Source organism: Linepithema humile, chromosome 2 (assembly GCF_040581485.1).
Source record: "Linepithema humile isolate Giens D197 chromosome 2, Lhum_UNIL_v1.0, whole genome shotgun sequence".
Lineage (NCBI taxonomy): Eukaryota > Metazoa > Arthropoda > Insecta > Hymenoptera > Formicidae > Linepithema > Linepithema humile.
Window position 1 is genome coordinate 21,385,852 of NC_090129.1, and position 19,050 is coordinate 21,404,901.

The 19,050-nt window shown below is 33.0% G+C and overlaps 2 protein-coding genes across 5 annotated transcripts in view; one reads left to right on the forward strand and one right to left on the reverse strand.

Moving 5' to 3' along the window:
* The window catches only part of lov (jim lovell), a 149,936-nt gene that overhangs the window by 129,671 nt on the left and 1,215 nt on the right, over positions 1–19,050 (reverse strand). For 2 of the 4 annotated variants that reach the window (XM_012364560.2, XM_067350753.1), the window contains 2 exons: positions 5,965–6,086; positions 3,661–3,704 (listed from right to left, as the gene is read on the reverse strand). The gene's annotated coding sequence lies outside the window, so the exon portion shown is untranslated. Of the gene's footprint in view, positions 1–3,660; positions 3,705–4,092; positions 5,587–5,964; positions 6,087–19,050 lie in introns of those variants that run through there. The other 2 variants (XM_012364563.2, XM_012364562.2) reach the window with 1 other exon arrangement.
* LOC105670833 (diacylglycerol lipase-beta-like) lies at positions 10,180–18,433 on the forward strand. The gene is made up of 14 exons (XM_012364568.2): positions 10,180–11,075; positions 13,864–13,962; positions 14,290–14,502; positions 15,292–15,608; positions 16,137–16,280; positions 16,371–16,539; positions 16,629–16,752; positions 16,831–16,974; positions 17,049–17,160; positions 17,239–17,331; positions 17,477–17,631; positions 17,716–17,853; positions 17,932–18,050; positions 18,202–18,433. The coding sequence occupies exons 2-14, from the start codon at positions 13,868–13,870 to the stop codon at positions 18,377–18,379; spliced, it is 2,001 nt and encodes a 666-aa protein (XP_012219991.1). The 5' UTR covers positions 10,180–11,075; positions 13,864–13,867; the 3' UTR covers positions 18,380–18,433.

The window sequence follows — 19,050 nt, forward strand, 5'->3', positions numbered from 1 at the left end:
GAATCAAAATAAAAAAAAGAAGAACATTGAAATAAAAAATAAGAAAAGATAAAAAATTGTTTTGGTACTAATTTTAAATTTCAGTAGTGGATACTACTGATTTTTATATTGTTGAATGTAGTTCAAATAAAGCGTTGAAAATAATATAAGATTCAACGACGAAAAACCATCTTGAAAGCAAATAAAAAATATTCATCAAATTCTATAATTGAAATAAATAACTTATACTGATTTAAGTAATTGAGCACTATAATAATTACTAACTCATTGCTTTATATTCAGCAATTCGCTGTTTTGCTTGGGCAATAACTGTAGAAATAGCCAACTATTATGTAATGCTATAATATGCATAATAAAGTGAAATACAAATATTTCATTTATATTATCTCAATTTTGTCGCAAATTTAGCTCAAGTCTCTACATCATCTTCATCTTGCTTCAATTATATAAATAAACAATGAAAAAAATTTCTTGCTAAAGCTACTCGTCGCTAATTGGTCCACATGGAATCGCGCGTTTACGTATTTCCGCGCGTACGCTCTTACGATAATAGGATTTATATTCCTACCTGCCACGCGATGGGATTCGCGGTGTAACGCGGATTAATCGGCGCGGGCTGGATCGCGGCGAGGCCCTCTCTCCATCCGCCACCGTCTGGACATCGTGCCGATCGAAACGATCCACTAAACCGATCGCGTTCCTGCCGCGTCGACCACCCTCTTTTGCACCGCGGACGACCGCCGTCGTTCCGACTCCGCCGCGTCTCATCTCCGTCGTCGCAGTCACGTCTTCCGAGGGTAAACGAGGAAGGAGGACGGCGAATTTACAAGAGAAAGGAAGAATGAGCTTAAAAGATGGAAAGAAGGGGACGGGAACGAACGAGAGGATAGCGGTCGGGAGTGGTGAGAGACGCGGCGGGGCGGGAGAGAGGGTCGGCGGAAGGCGGTGGAAGTGCGCGCGGGGTGGCTCCGAGAAGGAAAAGAGGGTGGCGAGGGGTACACGGCCGGTGGGTCGTTATTTTTGTGCCTGCTTCGTCTTTAATTTCTCCCCACCTTTTGCGCGCCGCGGCGCTGATGCCGCGCCGCGCCGCACCATACCGCGCCGCGACGCCGGGCAGAGGAGCCGTGGCGCTGGTTGGTGTGCGGTTGTCTTAGTTCGTATGCATATCTCAGTGCCTCACATATTGATTCAGGGCGTCATTACGCGTCTTAGCTCGGCCCACTCCCACCACTGCTTAAACCACCCTCCACCACCCTCTTCCAGTTCTCGCCAGTCCCGTTTTCCCTCCCCCGCGGACCCCTCGCTCGGCCCGTCGCCCTCCTCCACCTTCTTCACCTCCAGCCACCACCGTCCTCCTGTGGCTCTCCTTCGCCGACCCGACCACCCCATCTACCCTGCACGAACCTTTACTACCCCCCAGCTGGAAGAATCTTCTTGCAGACCGGTCCTTCTCTATCCTATCCTCCCCTCGTCCGACCCCCCTCCGTCCTCGTAGCTTAAGCGACACGCAAGTCTCGTCTCTCTTTCCCTTTTCATTCTCCCCGTTTCGTGCTTAGGGCCGCGTGTGTGTTCGCGAGCGTGCTCGCCTTGGGGGACACGTGGGGCCGCGCGCGTATAGTCGCGTGTATCGTCGTCTCTCGCGCGCCAACTCGCATAATCGATACGAGATTAATTTTGATCACGGCGAACGCTTTGTTTCTTAGCGACGACGTAGAAGTTCCTGAACACTCGCGTTTTTTCACAGTTTTAACTGGAGATTTATTCTATACGATTCGTATATAAATCATTTATATAGTAAGCAGTACGTAATCAATTATAAATGAGTAATCAACAAAATGATAGCCATTTGTACGATTGACAAATGCATTATGTATGCAGTATAAATTCATAAAAAATATAAGACCACGTTGCAACGTTGTCTACATTAATTAAATCATATATTCATTTATTTTATAGTTCCATTTATCATATAGTTTCATTTATCATATAGTTCCAAATCAATTATCAAAAATACTAATTAAAAATTCATTAAAGTCAAAAATAAAATCAGTAAGAAATTATTTGTGCAAGTTTTCAATGTAGTACTTTAAATCATGTATGTAATACATGATGTATATAATCTTGTTATTGTTGAGAAATATGAAAAATAAACCGATCACAAAGTATTAATAAAAATAATATTCTGAAATCAAATAAGATTTTCTACGTAATATATTTTGATCGTAATTTGAAAAACACATTTGCATACTTTTCATTTGTCATACTTTTCTTCGTGTAATTTCATTTTATGCAAAAAGTTACGTATATCTTACATAATCCATGCAACGCAAAGTATTCTCAAATACTTAAATTAAAAAATAGCTAAATAATCTGTATTTAGAGTACGTAAAAGTTAATAAAAATTGTAAGATCTCTATCATTTAAAAAATATGCAAATGTTTATCATATTTATATTATGAATTTGATCGAACTATCATAAATAAATATCTTTTAGAGATTTTACACACGCGGAAAAAACTACTTGTTTATTATTTCAAATTCTGATTACTATAGTCTCCTTATATATCAGTAGCGGCATCTGACGTGCAAGAGAACGACTGAGCAATGCTGAAAAGGTTTCTCTCGTGATATTACCAGAGAGAAATCTGAGAGAGCGAACATTCCGTTCTCAGGTATTTTTCATGGAATGCTTACCGATCTCTGTCGGTATTTGCTACCTAAATCTATCTTGAAAAATAGGAACTGTATGGCCATATTTTTTAACAATAACATATGATACTCCATTTATAAATTGTGAATTGGAAAGATATCTCACATGTACAGATTTAATTGTATAAAATAATACAAAAAATATTCCACAATTCCAAAATAGATGCAGATATTTTTTTCATCAATAAAAAAGAATGAATTAGAAAAGATTAGAATAAAATTAGCGCATTTAAAAAAGAAATACGCTTAATAATCATTGACTGCATACGCGTTTTCCCACCATATAAATTAGTTGAAATATGTTTGTAAAATATTTGTTATCTCTCTTTGTGTTACATTGCAATGTATTTTGAAAAATTCTCTGAGAATTGCTCCTTATCAGTTTATATAATATAGTTTAATTTGGAAAAATATAGCAATAAAATTAAAGAGTTACCGTAAATAATTTGAAAAATATTTGAAGAAAAAAAATTTTTTTTAAATGCACTTAACAAATTAACAATTATTTCCTATTCTGTTTTATGAATATTCATTTGTTTTTATTTTATACAAAAATATGTGCAATACATAAGTTTTTTGTTATCTGTAAGATATGATTAGCATAAAAAGCTTAAAAATTTTATATTCTACTTATTCTTTATATTTTTGTCTGCATTTTACTAGAGTGCTAAATCGTTTACAATACTTACAATATATAATATTAAGTATGTGCATCATTATGTAACCAATGAAACGATAAATAATCGTACGTGTTACAAAGTTAAATATTGTATTAGTCTAATCTGTTCTAACTCAACTACTTTGAGACAATAAATTTATGAAATGTATTTATAATATTCTCGCAAGTTCTTAAACAGAATGTTACAATATTTTTTACTCGCAATATAAAGAATTCAATTTTCATAAATTCATTATCTTGCAAGATTACATTAAAGATACTTTAACACTTACCAGCATACGATGCGCAACAGCGGAGTTGTAGAATATGCGTTGATCTGTAACATGTAAAAAAGTAAATCCAAATTATAACAACGCTCAAAATAATATTTCCAAAACAATTATTGTATACATCAATTTTTTATTTGTTTTCTAAACATATAGATATTTAATAGAAGAATTAATGTTTGTAAAACTATTAATGTTCACATAATTATGTGAAATAATTAGAAATATTAAATATTTTCAAATAATTTAATTATTATAATTCATAAATATTGCGAATATTTTAACGAATAGTTATATATATATATATAAAGTATCTCTTTCTTAAATATTTTAATACATTATATCATACAAAAGTGCAAAATTCTATTACAAAAGCTAAACTATTAATATATTTTCTAAATAAATAATAATTAAGTGATAAAATTTTTTTTTATTTACCATACGGTTGCTCCGCCGGCGTTTGATGCCCCCTGGGCCTCCTCCTCCTCTCAATGGTCCGTATCTGTTCTTTCATGGCACTCACTCGCGGAAATGTTAATTATTCGCGCAAATCTTTATGCAATGCAACTGATGTGAATTTTATTGCCAATTGAATTACAATTGCGTGTTACACGATATTTTCGACGCGCACTTTGCTCTATCTTGACAAAGCAGTAACTCACAAAACGCGATTGCACGGTTCGACATTCGATATTCACGGCGTAAGAGTAGATAACGGCAGCAAAGACAAATCGAAAAGTACGCATTATTTGCCGCGGCTGTATTACGTCTAAACTACTTCGGTATACATTCTGCGCTTCTTGCATATGAAAAATAGTACATGTTCGCGTTTGCCGCATTCATAGCGTGTTACTATTATATATTATATTGTATGAACGTGAATAATTACATCTAAAATTGAAGATAATATCCGCCGAATTTAGTACGTAAAATCACGTTAGTCGCGTGAATCAAGGTGAGTATATCCTACTCATAACGATTAATTGGCAATTATTATTAAGAAATAATACGTATAGCGATTATGATACGAGAGGTAAATGGTACGATACGGAGCTATTTCTGTCACGTCTTACTCCTTCGAATATCGCCGTGCGAATAATAGCAAGGTGATAGAAGACAAACAAGAGCGCGCGTATATCGCGTCATGAGGGTCACGAAAAAACAAAAACAAACACGCTGAGCACCGCGCGAGTCGGCACAACATACGTGCGTAATACTTAAACTACCTTTACACACATACCTTACATACCACAAGATAATATATATTCTATTCTCATAACTTCGTAAAATTATGTTTCTCGAATATTCCTTAGTAGCGATAGGACAAAGTACGCGTTGAAAATGTGCAAAAATCGTACAATTGTCACGATAAAATTCAAAAGTATCGTGTAAAATGTTGCGTAATAATAATTAACCATGTTTTTGCAAATGAGTATGAAAGAAATGTATGAAAGAACGATTATCGAGGAGATCATTAAAGATCATTGAGAAGACAAAGAGGCCCAGGAGATATCGTCGGTGCAATCGTAAGGTGAATAATATATCGATCACTATTTATGTGTCATTTGCAGAATATATTAATTATTTAATTCCATTTTGATCTTTATGTAATGATGTATATCTAAGTATATAAAATATCTGAGATATTTGAAATACTGATAAAATATCCACAAAGTTTACTACTTATAATAATTAAATATTTCGAATATATTAAATATTTGAAATTATATTCCAAATAATTATATAAAAATTAATTTTTTTCAATAAACATAATTTATTTACTAAATATCTGTACGTTTAGAAGATAAATAAAAAATGCGATCTGTGGAATAATTGTTTTTAAAACATTAATTATTTTGAGTGATGTTATAATTTAAATATATACTTTTTTATATATTACTAATTATATGTACTACAATTTCGCTGTTCTGTTCATCATATCTTAGCAAATGTTAAATATATTATTGTGTAAATTTATATTTTGCAACAAAATTCAATGAATTGGATAGACGATCATTAACATTTTTGATCAACAACAATGATAAAAATAAATAAATAAATAAATTTTATATATTTGCAAATAAAATATGTTTGCATTTGTAAATTTATATTTTGGTATGTCAAATGAAATTCATTATACACACACATAAGTTTATTCATCTTTTTATATATTAAATATATTTTATTATGTTAATATATTTATATTAAAAACTTAATATGTTATGCCATAAAACTAGTCTCAAGCACAGTAAATACGATTATTGCAAAATAAATAACAAAGTGTCATGCAGATATAATAATTTTACTTACCAATAATACAGCTATCACTCCAATTGTTTCACTTGATTTCAACTTCTATTTGATTTCCATTGATGATATTCAGGGAGGTCTGATTCCGAAAAAAGCACGCGAAAATGCAATCATACTTGTTGCTGAAAATAAAAAGACATATTCATCATAGCGGATTATTTCAAAATATAATATCTAATTATATTGTCATCAAGAACAGATTAATATCTTAATTAATAGAGCAAAAATGCGGTTTATCATAATTATATATCGCACTGAAGTATCTCATATGTGTAATTATATTCAAATATTGCAAAATGCACAATTATTGATAATAATGCATTATAATATTGCAAAATAAATAATTGTTACTGCATAAATTAATAATTCGATGTTATAAGCATTGCAATATTAGCAAGAAATTATACGAACAGGTAACCGAGAAAATTACTTTAGTGTTTCTTTTCAGAGTAATATAATATGTTATCTGAAGGATGCATTATAAAAATATCGGAAAGTGGGCTAAATAGATAGCGGAGAAATTAGATAAGATAGATAGAGTAATTAATGAGATAAACTCCCAGATTGACGAAAACCCGTCAGATAAAACCCGTCAAATAAACCCAATAGAGAGTAAGGAAAGCCAGTAAACAAGAGAACCAAAGAAACAGAACAAAGTTAGAGTCGGAGATAAGAGAAAAGAGTATAGAGAAAAAAAGAAAGGAAGCGAAAGACTGTGTGTTCGAAGGAATCTATGAGTCAGATAATTTAAACTTAGAAATTAACGCAGGCTGATAACGCTAAGGTACAAACTATCTAGCCGCGTCTGAACTTATTAATTGCAAAAAAAAAGACTTGTGAATTAATTGACAAGGAAGAACTGAAGTTTAATTAACATATTATAATCATTATATATGTGTATTTTTCTAGTTTATAGAATAAACATTTTATATATATATATATAAATATTATACATATTTTTTATATATAATAAAAAATAAGATCCGTATTATCCAAAGACATTACAGTATCCCGTTATCACTTGATGTATATATACATGAAAAATATTAATATTTTTCTATATAGAAAGATTTGAACTCTTGGCCGGAGACACTACCGCGTCTCCTGATATCTGTGTTAATCACAGGATGCATTCGATACAAACAAATAGTCCGGTAAAAAATATCTGTTCTTATATAAGTCGGACATTTGATGCTCATTTATCAGCGTTTGAACATTACAATTAGTATTCTTCTAACAAATTTTCATTTGCAATTTGACAACCGAATAAGAACAAATTGAGAATTCGCGATCAGCTAATTAATGATACGCCGGATTTGCTGATGCTGCAATCGATCGCGTCGGCAATTATGCGCCGCTCGCGCGCTTATGCACTTTTATGCACACGTATGCGCAACACAGAATCGAGGAGGCTCGTCGTGATTTCGGTGCGCAAGTGAAAGTACACGTCTCTATAAACGCGTGTGTAGCGAAACGAGTTAAAATGCTCGTCCGATCTGTTCATGTTCCACTCATTCGGCAAATGTACTAGTTGCCCTTCTGTTATTATTATAACGCGATCGGCAAGGCAAACCTGTTGTATCGTTATATTTTGCATTGCACTACATTTTGACATTATGCAGATATTACAGCATCAATCTTGCAGCATCAAAATTTTCAAGTTTTTTTTTAATTTTTACGAAACTGAATCATACTTTTGCTTCAATTTAACAATTTTCTTATACTGTTTATAAATTTCTATAATTTTAAAATAAAATACGATGTAATAACAAGAATTCATGGTATAAATTTCATATTCATGTAACAAGTAATATTAAAACTTACGTTATTATGTAAATCACACAAAAAGTGTGTATAAATTATAAAATTTATACGCACCGGTTTTTTTTCTGGAAAGGTCATATGTTCACCTTCATTTAACCTTCTTTTTAAATAAAAATAAAAAAATTGTTAAATTAATAAAACATACTAATAAGATTCCAGGATTTCAGAAAAATACTATCACGGACAAAGCAAGATATTCCTATATTAGCATAGGTCGATATATTTCGAAAAAAGTAGAAATTTCATAAAAATTAACATCTAGAATGTTAAATTGACTTTATTTTCAACACTTTGAAATTATAAATTGCCTTTAATTTGCTTTCATTAAAATTTAAAATCTGATTGTAAAGATTTTTTCATTCTTTTATGAGAAAAACATATTAGATGAGTACTACTGCATATTTTTTCTTTTATATCTCTTCAAAATTATTTGAAAACTCTACAAATATAAAAATGATGATCTAATATCTTTTATTTCATACTGTGGATTAAAAATTATTTGTACTATTACTGTGGATCAAACATTATCACCATATACATATTTAAAATTTGTATATAAATTCAACGGATTATATTCAAATTTATAACAAAACATTATACAAAAGATAAAAACAAATATCGCAGTAAGTAGTTTTTTAGGAGATACAAATAGAAAAATGATTACATAATAACACATATCATTGGTGATCACTTCACCATCACTTGTAGCAATAAAAAAAAAAATTCTCTGTAAAAAACTAGAAAGATGCATTATAAGAAAATTAGTTTACATATTAAATTAACGAAACAAGATTAACCGGTTTTTTGTCATGTGCTAAGTTTTTAGAAATGATTGCGAATGGCAATCATTCTTACACTTTTCTTTTTCAACTATTTTAATCGCTACTATGTCGACAACAAGTCGGCGTATGATCTCGGAAAGATAATGATGCGATTTTCCCGCATGAGCAACGTTGATTACGACGTCGTTCTACGAACTCGCATTGGCTGCGGCCGCGGTTTACAAGAGGAAGAAAAAGAAATTACATCCTGTATCGGAAGAAATTACATCGAGTCGGATGCACAAATGCAAAAGGATGCTTAATTCTCGAGTCAGTAAACGGATGCATTTTTCTTGAAGAAGGAAGAAAATCTGTATCACGCGTGATACAGATTACGACCATTATTTTGTTCTGTTGAGCACGTCCTTTGTCTGGTATGGATTTAATTGTCCGTGAAATCATGATGACGTATCCAAACATACGTTAGTCATTCTTTCAATGTTTATTCTCTCGACATGCCATTTATTACTACATACCCTTGTCTTTACAACTGCCTGAACACTAAAAACATAAAATGTACAAGAATTTTATATCAAACATTTTTATATATAATATAAATATAAAAGAAAAAAAATGTATCATTTCTTTTTTTACTATTCTTTGTAAAAGCGGATTTAGACACACGCGCGTATTTGCTAATTATCATTATTTACAATTTTAGTATTTTGTTACAGTTTCGGCTCAGTTTCTATCTCGAGTATCTTTTCGTAATTGCAACACAATGTAATACATTGTAAACGTGCTGTTATTTTTCGCTGAACTCACTGAATCGCCACTGCGAAATTTATTCTGCGTATTTGATCCGCTTCATGACGTATGAACCTACAGCGCAAATTGTAATTGCACAATTAAGAAGTTGATGCATGTCCGATATGTGCAATACGCGCGATTATAAACGTATATCTCCACTGTAATGTGGTGGCAATGCGGTTGCAAGATAAGTTTCAACCTGCAGAAAACGGCCGATACCACTATGTTCGAGCAATAAATAATATAACGGGATTAAACTCTTCTCTTTCAATTCATATTTATGATTTATATTTACAGTTATAAGCAGAATCATAGAGAAATTCCTTCGAAAGTTTTTTACAAAAATATACCGCGTTACTTGATTAAAATTTTATAAAAGACAATAAAATTATCACATGTAAAAATGTTAATAAAATGCTAATAATACGCTGATAAAATATAAATCAGATTTGACTTATTCGACAGCTTCAAGAATACGGATGTTAAATATCAAAATTGTGCGACGGATTTAAACTATCGACGGATTTAAACTTGTTTTACATATTAAATAAATAAACTATATTCTTAATAGTTAATTGAGCATCGCGTAGTCCCACTTCTTGGCTAGCTTTCCTTTCTAGATTCATCACCGGATATCGACAGTCGCCGCATTTCCTATTCTCGCGAGAGGAATAGCCAGGCACACAGCTGCGTTTATTCGTCGCTCCCACCATCTCGGCTCGGCTTGACTCGGCTCGACCGGCAACTGTTTATCCCTCTCCTTTATCCAGGAGCAGCCTGTTCCTTCCTCTTCTCCTTTTTCGCTGCATTTTTCCTTCTCGCGGTCAGAACGCGGCACGATAACCGGACGAACGGAGGGAAAGTTCTCGTAGTCTCTGCAGTGGTACTGGACCGGTCGTGGCCAACCAGATCGTAAGATTCGGTCGCTCGCGCGGGGTGTCGCGTGTTGCAAGGTGAACGAGTTGTAGCGCGGTACATCGTGTGCAGTCCACGATTGTGTTGACCAGTCATACGATATGGCAAAGGTTGTGAAGTGTCGATCAGACTGAAGCCTCCTCCTCGTTGTGTTAACATCGCGATCGCGGTCGCTATCGCAATTCATTATCGTGATTCACGCGAATGTCTAAAGGCCAGCTGGTACCGGTTGCTGAGGGACGCGCTTACCGCCGACGATATACATATCGCTATACTAGTGCGATAAAATACGATTTCGATATTAAAACCAAAGTGTGCGATGAACGTTTGATCAAATCAAAGCGATTGCTGCATCGCGGGGACCTGTCGTTTCGCGGTTGACAACAGCGGCGGACGAACGCAGGAGAATCCAAGCGACATTGACTCGCGTGATTTCGAGAAGATCGGTTTCCGGCGCGCGGTGCGTTTAACGGGAACCTGAGCTCAGGAAACGTACCAGTTTCATCGCGGCTTGCAACGCGCGCATATCGAAGAAAGGTGCAGGCCTGGTGACAGTGATTAGGAGAAAATTCCGATCAAATTCGTTGGTTCTTCGGACAGTGAATTCCGAAGACAGAAGTGCGGAGGAGGTGGAGTGCGTGGTGTGAAAAGTGGTGTGTCTTTGCGGCACGTCGATTGAGGGGAGATTTTAACGCGTGTGCAACGCGCGTTCGGATTCGCTGAATATCAATTCGTGTAATAACCGTGAATAAAAAAGCGTGATGCATCTTCATTAGCAGCTCGACAGTGTTAACAAGTGTAGTAAGTCAATACCATGTATTATAAAATGTTAATAAGCTAGTTCGTTTTCATCGCCAGAGTTGGCTGTTTTCAGATAATTATTTAATTTAATATTATTGTTAATTATTTGCTGCAATACATGCAATAATATTTATTGCAAAGAATAGAATGCTAGACAAGATAAAATGTTTCAATTTAATTATAAAATATATGAATAATTTATACTACATTGGTTTTGTTGGTATTTCTAATTAATGAAAAACATTCGCGTGTGCAGCAATAATGATAGAACTTCGTATCTGTATAATTACCATTATGAAAGTTAAAATTATGAAAGTTACCATCGGGAATTTGATGTTTTCTTCAAACGATATATAAAAAGATATATCATAATTTACATTGTAATATAATACAAATGTAAACATACGTAAGATTACTTTTGTGCGTATGTATATGTATATGGTATGAAACATGAGTTCAGTATATGAATTTCAATCCTTACGAGATATATAGTTAAATATGCAGAAATATTTGCTAATGTTAATTAACTATGTTCACACGGTCCAAGATATTTGCGAGATTAAATACTTAATTTTCGTAGTATGACACCGAAGACGCTAACAATGGATTAAGCACAAATGTTTAACAAACGTTTTCCAATTTGTTGCGTCAAAATTTGCGATGACGCAATGCGAATGCACGCGTTTCGAGTCGCGGAATGTATGCATTTTGCGTAATTTGACCTACTAACATCGCGAATTTAGTACACGCACATAATTATATCTTATACATTTTAAATCTTATTTTTATCTATTCGTTTAACTTCTTGCTAAATTATATCAATATTAAACAATATCAGAGTTACCTCCTCGCGAATTGCGTTCATTTCTCGTTCTTTTCCACTTTTTAAATTATATTCTTTTTCCATTAGTATAAAGTGTGATTCTTCAAAGACAAACAATAGTAGAGAAGGCAATAAAAATCAAAAGCATAGAAATTATAAAGCACAAGAATTATTGTTAATTAATGTATAAAAACCTTTCGACCGCAATTTCATACACACAAGCTTTTTTCAGTTTGATAAAATAGAAAAAAGTTCCTTCGTTCGAAATTGTGATTGAAACATTTTTGCACATTAATTGATAATAATTAAGAATTCTTGCACTTTGACAAACGCGTCTCTGGTTCTTATTGTCGTCTTTGCCATTAGTCATCTTTTTTTTTTTTTTTTTTTTTTTTTGAAATATGATGACGTATATTTAAATGAGTTTTTTACATGATGTTTTTATGCAAGATAATAGCAAAGCATGTTTCAAGAAAATGTTAATTGCTGTTAGAGCAACTAGCATTGTAATATTTTGTTCTAAATTCAACTCATAATCTTTCAAGAAATAATTTTTAAACGTAAAAATAGTCCAAGAACGTATTACAGACAGTTTCCTCGTATCTAATTTATTAAATTATTAATTATTTAAACCTATAATATCGTTTGAGATTTAATGATGAATAACAATTTGTATCCTTGATACCGATAAATATAAAAGTAAGTCATCTGTTTTTATCTCTCGTTAATAGCGACGAAATTATTATATTAACTTTCTTTTCTCCACGATCCCATGATAATATGCCATAATTATCATTTCCGCGTTCTTGTTATCTCGCTCTTTGTAAAAGAAAGCAGTTGGACAATCGTATTTACAACTAATTGACGCATTCAAAAAGTACATGTATTATGGTGTAAACCGTGTGCTTTCCCGTGATTTAAACACTTGAAAGTCATTTACGCAACTAGTTAAGGGGCGCTAATTCGTGCACAAATCTAAGAGTGTCATAAAAAATAAAAAAGATATAAGAAGCTAAGAGACACAGACGACACTAAAAAAGATTTAAGTGCGGGTTAGATTAAAAAATATCGATAAGTAAAAAGTATGTTCGATAATTTTGATATTTTCTTTTTAGAACTTAAAATTTCTTTTTCATAAAAAGACTAGAAGTCACACAAACATATGTTTCAGTTAATAAAAATGATACAGCACAACATGTATTATTACGAACAAATTGTATACAATGAGCAATACTCGTGTCGTTTATAACCTATCCGGATTGCTTATGAATATAATCTACGCTACTAGTATGATCAGCTGTGCGCTCTTAGCTTACAGCGATTAAAATCGCCGAGTTCAGGGTCCATTTAAGTACGTTAGAAGGCTGTGTCAATACGATTTTAGATGTGAGATGGACACACGCACTTTCTCCCGACGCTTTCTCCGGAACGGCGGTTCGTGATCAAGTTGATATTCGCGTGTGTGTTCGCCCGAATCTTGGATATTTATGATCATAGAAAGCCACGTCTACTTTGTTCTGTAATATTGCGAAACGCATAAGAGTGCGTCGTTGAGTAAACTTTCCGCGGTGCGTGTTTCGCGTCCCTCGCAAGACCTTTACGAACGTGACCAAGTCGATTAGTTGTATCTCGTTGTGTCATAAAGATTTAAATATAAAAATCTGTACATAGACGAACATCTAGATATAAAAATCTAATTAAATATCTATAGATATGAATCTATAAAGAGGTAATTTCGACTTTTTAGATAAAATATAAATAAACTATTAAAAACGCCTATAATTTATTTTTAACTTCTATTAATTTGAAATAAATATTTTATAAACATGATATACTATATTATATTGTAATTTTTTTCTTAGTTAATAAAGTAGTTATTAAAATAAAATTAAAGACAAATGTCTTAGCTAATAAAATAAATATTCTGAGAAAGGTACAGCGTTTACAAGAATATTTTTTACACAGGGAGATGCCTGCGTTGAAGCTTTTCGGACGAAAATGGTTGGCGGCAACCGACGATCTCGTGTATCCCGGCTTGTTCGAATTATTTATACGTGTCATATGGTGAGTGTCATGAATAATCAGTAATTATTATTTTTAAACAGTTGAAATTATCTTATTACGTTAGTCGTAGTCATATCATATAAGTAATCGAACATTATATTAGTCGTAAAAGTTACTATTTGATGCACGAGCTATACATTTTAAAATTATTCTGTCAGAAGTCAACTTTTAAGACACAATAATCTTAAATAAATTAAAAATTTTCAAGATTTGATTTTATGGTATTGAGAGCTCATCTTCGATATCAAGTTTTTGCACAAGCTGTTCAACCACAACCGTTCGAATAATTGCTAGTTTGTTTCTCGTAATCGGCTATGTGTTTTACAGGTTGATTCTTATAGGGATCGCCTGCGCAAGGTATTACGAAAATACGTGGAATTGTCGGTTGGGAGGTGAATTAGTGCGTGCTTATCTTCTCGGCGAAGCGGTCATGCTTGGTATCGTTACGCTTTTGATACTAATCATCATTAGGCATAGCGCGAGGGGGGCCATCATGGACACGCATGCCCGACGTTACGTCGAACCGCTCTTGATGTTCAAGTAAGCAATAAAAGTAAACCAGCGTCGCGTCAGCTTTCTAGACCAATAATTTTCGCAAAGTGTTCTTTTGAAGAGCTTCATACTTTTATCATATTATTTTTTTAATAACGATAAATGTTCGGTCAATTTTTCTTTAAAAAATTAAAAAGATCATAATTTATTGCAACTTTCCAATTTTTTATTATATATATGTAAATAATTAAATCTTAAATTTAAATTCTATTAAAGCAAAGATTGAAAATTACTTAAATAATATAATTTTCTTATTGATTTTCTCTTCTTTCCTAATTTGTCTGAATTTCTATATTTTCACTCAATAATGACATAAAGATTGTAATGTATAAGTAAATTACAAGTTCGATAATTGCACAAAAGTACAAAAAAATTTACATCCTGCATATATAAGAAAATAGATTACACTAAAAAAAAAAACCAACTAAATATATATGATTTTTTTGCTTTATGCAAAGTAGCAATTTTCTTGTAAAGTAACTATAATGCTGTGCACGAGATGTATTCACACATGGATATACGTATGTATATACGTATAGAAGTGTTACGAATAACAGGAAATCTCATATATCTTCTCTGTACATCCGTATTGCGATATCACATCTCAACAATCACCGAATTTATATTATCATATCGATAAATGTTAACCAACGTCAATTTTGATTATATTTTCACTATATTTACCTATTTTTATATTTCAATATTATCTATCTCATCTAATTATTGCAAGTATATTTAGTCACAAAGACTAAAATTTCCCCTTTTGATTGTAATCAGAATATTAATGCTGCTGCCAGAGGTCGGATGGAACATTTTGGGCACAATGTGGATTTTCGGGCAGAGCGTGGAATGTAACCACGAGCACTACTCCATCACCGTTGTGAAAGCTTTAGTGTTCTTCGATTGGATCTTAATCGGTCTCAGCATCTTTGGCCTCGCTTTAGTGTTCGACCCGATCGGTTCCTTAGAAAAGAAGCATCTGGAGAATTCCGTGGAACATGGCAAGGTCTCGCGCATCTGGCTGCGGAGATTCAAGTTTCTGTGGTGGATGCGCAAAGACGAGAGCGCGAGCGAGACTTTTCAACATGTTGCTGGTGAGACATAGGTACGGCTGACCTATGAGAGAAGGTCCTGCCGCATATAAAAATTGGAACGCGGGTGATCGTTTACGATCGAGAACCAAACCCACCGGGGATGCCCGTCGATAAATCAAATCATTAATCACTGTTCCGGTTTTCACGTCGGTGGGACTTTCTTCTCGACGTGTGTTGCTCTCTCTCTCTCTATTTCTTTCTTGCAGCTCGAGAACAGCGATTACGCGATCGCTTCGTAATATTCGTGATTATTTCGACATGCCAGAGAGAATAAATTTTAATTTGCGATGCAACGTTAAACATTTTGGTAAGCAATTACGTATAACAATATTTAACGTTGTATATTAAAAAATTGCAATAACCAGTCGAAGTTTTTTCTGAAAAAACTAAAACTCGAGATTCTGTTATTCTCGGCGCTTTGTATCACTGGTGTGTACAATGCAATATGATGTAAAGAGAGAGAGCAGCTTGTTTACTCTTTAATATGACTCCTCTGTAATAGTAGTGACACAATATCTATCTTTGCAGGTCTTTTAACCGCGTTATTCCGAGGTACGGACTTGGTTCCTTCGGATGTAATGGCAGGATGCATTCTACTGCGAGTCCGACAAAAACAAGAAACTCACGAATTGCGAAGCTTGAATCTAATCGGGCGTTCAAAATATACTGCAGGTACGCCACGTATATAAAAGATATGTAAATGCATGTTTCAAATGTAAATGTTTGCAATGGATTGTGAAATTTGCTATTTGTATTTTATAGACGCCGATACAATTTTTGCCGGGACGCCTACCTGGATGTCCTTGGAAGCTGCCCATCATTTTTTACGACTGTCGATCGCTTCCTACGGCTGGCTTTTTGTAATATATCAGCATATGTGCACTGGATGTTTTCGTTTAATACGCGGCATGACGTGCTGTGCTTGTTTTCGGTGAGAAAAATAAAACCGTACATGTCATATCACATAATCTTTGCATATTACTTTATAAATGAGATAATTAAATATTTATATTTTTTTAGGCGAAAACGTAACATTATTCTGGGCGACAATTGTTGCCTCTGTTATCTGTCCGGTGTTAAATATTTGTCGCAGCTATCCGAGGAGGATATTCTGTTTGCTTCCTTCAAGAATCACTTATGCGAAGTAGGTATATCGCTTCTAAATCACACGCTTCTTCCACACTTATCCGATGTCTATGTATTACTCTTGAAAATCTTGCAGATACCGTTCTGCGTAATTGCCGATCATAAAACTGGTAGTATCGTCGTGGTTATACGAGGGTCATTATCTTTACGGGACTTGATCACTGACTTCGCGGCTGCATCCGATTTATTCGAATGTTCCGGCGTTCCTCCGGGCAGCACGGTTAGTAATCGTTTTATTTTCTTTGCGTAAATTTGATCGATCTTATTAATTGTGAACTGAAATAATTTTTACAGGCACACAAAGGCATGATAATAGGCGTGAAAGTAATCTTAAAGCGATTGGAGAATTATAAAGTCCTAGAAAAAGCGTTCGCTACATATCCTAATTATCATCTAACGATTACAGGTGAGTAATCTACTTTCATCGTGAATTATCATTGAGACGTAATTGTAAATTGTGTAATAAAATAACTCGTATTCGCAGGCCATAGTCTGGGAGCTGGTTTAGCCATACTACTAGGATTATTGATACGTCCTCGTTATCCGAACGTGAGAGTCTACGCGTTTGCTACGCCCGGTAATTGCATGCGTATATGATTAACGTTAAGTTTATTTCAATGATCATCATAATTTTATCAGTAGAAAGAATTGATTACCGCCAGTTATTAATTTTTTCACAAATATATTAAACTAATTTATAATTTTTTTAATTATCCAAAAAGCTGGACTACTCAGTAGAGAAGCTGCCAGAGTCACAGAAGAATTCGTGCTAACCATAGGACTTGGGGATGATCTTGTAATGAGGCTCAGTGTGGATAGTATAGAAAATTTAAGGACGTCGTTATTAACAAATCTGCAAGCCTGCCGATTGCCTAAGGTATTTTTCAGAAAAAAAATTATGATTGCCAGAAATAATTATGTATAAATCGAACTGCTTTGATAAGTATTCTTATATTTTTAGTACAGAGTGATTTTGAACGGATTTGGATACGCTTTGTTTGGAGTTCCTGAACGAGATTTAACTAAAACGTGGACTAATTATAATTTAGTTAACGGAAATTCCGGTCAATCGCCTTTGTTTACTAAGCCCAGCAACACGGTAAGAAAAAATTGTTGCGCTTATAAAATTGTAGGAATTTCAATAATGACGTTCAATACAAGTTTCATCTTTTTGCAGGACGATAAAAAAATAGAGCGCGATATAACAAAAAGAAGATATTCGCAAGTAAAACTGTTTAACGCTGGTCGTATACTTCATATCGCAAGATGTAAGCTTGAAAAAACAAAAGGAAAAAGGTGCGTTGTTCTTATTTAAATAATTATCTTGTATATATAAAGTGTGAGCCTGTATTCTTAAAAGTACAAAATTTAAATAAGATAATTCTAATAAAAATTGTAGCATTTTGATAATAATATAAATTATACGTATATTATTTTTGCATTTTAGCAAAAAACAACTCATGAAAGAGAGAAAATATGAGATGCGATGGGCACAGGCAGAAGAATTTACAAAATTATCAGTAATGCCACGCATGCTCTTAGACCATTTGCCAGAAAATATGGAAAAGGCTTTAACCAGGTTGTTGGAACAACAAAAGGACATACCTTATTACTTCGATCCTTAGTATAACCCAAAGAAATAACTTTATAATTTTAATAAAAACAAGTTTCAAAACACACACCCCGAATTATTTATCTTAACATTATTTATCAATAATTAATATTTTATTTTCTATAAAGAGAATTAATAAAAAATAAATAAATATTAAAATAAAAAAGTAGAATATTTATCATTGCATATAAATAAAATATTAGGAATATTATAGATATATTTTAAGTGAGTAAATGTTAGTAATATTATTTTATTTTATAACTAAATGTTTTAATTATCCACAAATTTATTCTTCTATACTTTTAGATAATAGAATTTTAATTTAAATATATAAATGTATTCCTTAAAAAAAGATATAAGGAAAGATGGTAATGTTTTTATATTAATTACTTAATACAAAAGAAAAGTCATTAGCATTATAATTAATTTTTTTTTTTTTTTTTTATTTTTTCTTCCCCTCTTGCTTTCCTACTACTTTACAAATTTTAATATTAATAAATAACATAAGACAAAAAAAGCATAATTTTTGTAATACTGAATTAACAGCATAACATAGTATATTTTGTTTTTTTGACTTCTCACTTTAATATGCTCACATAGTTAAATGCCAAGTAGCAAAAAAATGGCAAAGAAAGACAGTGAAAAAATAGTAAAAAACAAACGGAAAAAATATGGAAATTTAAT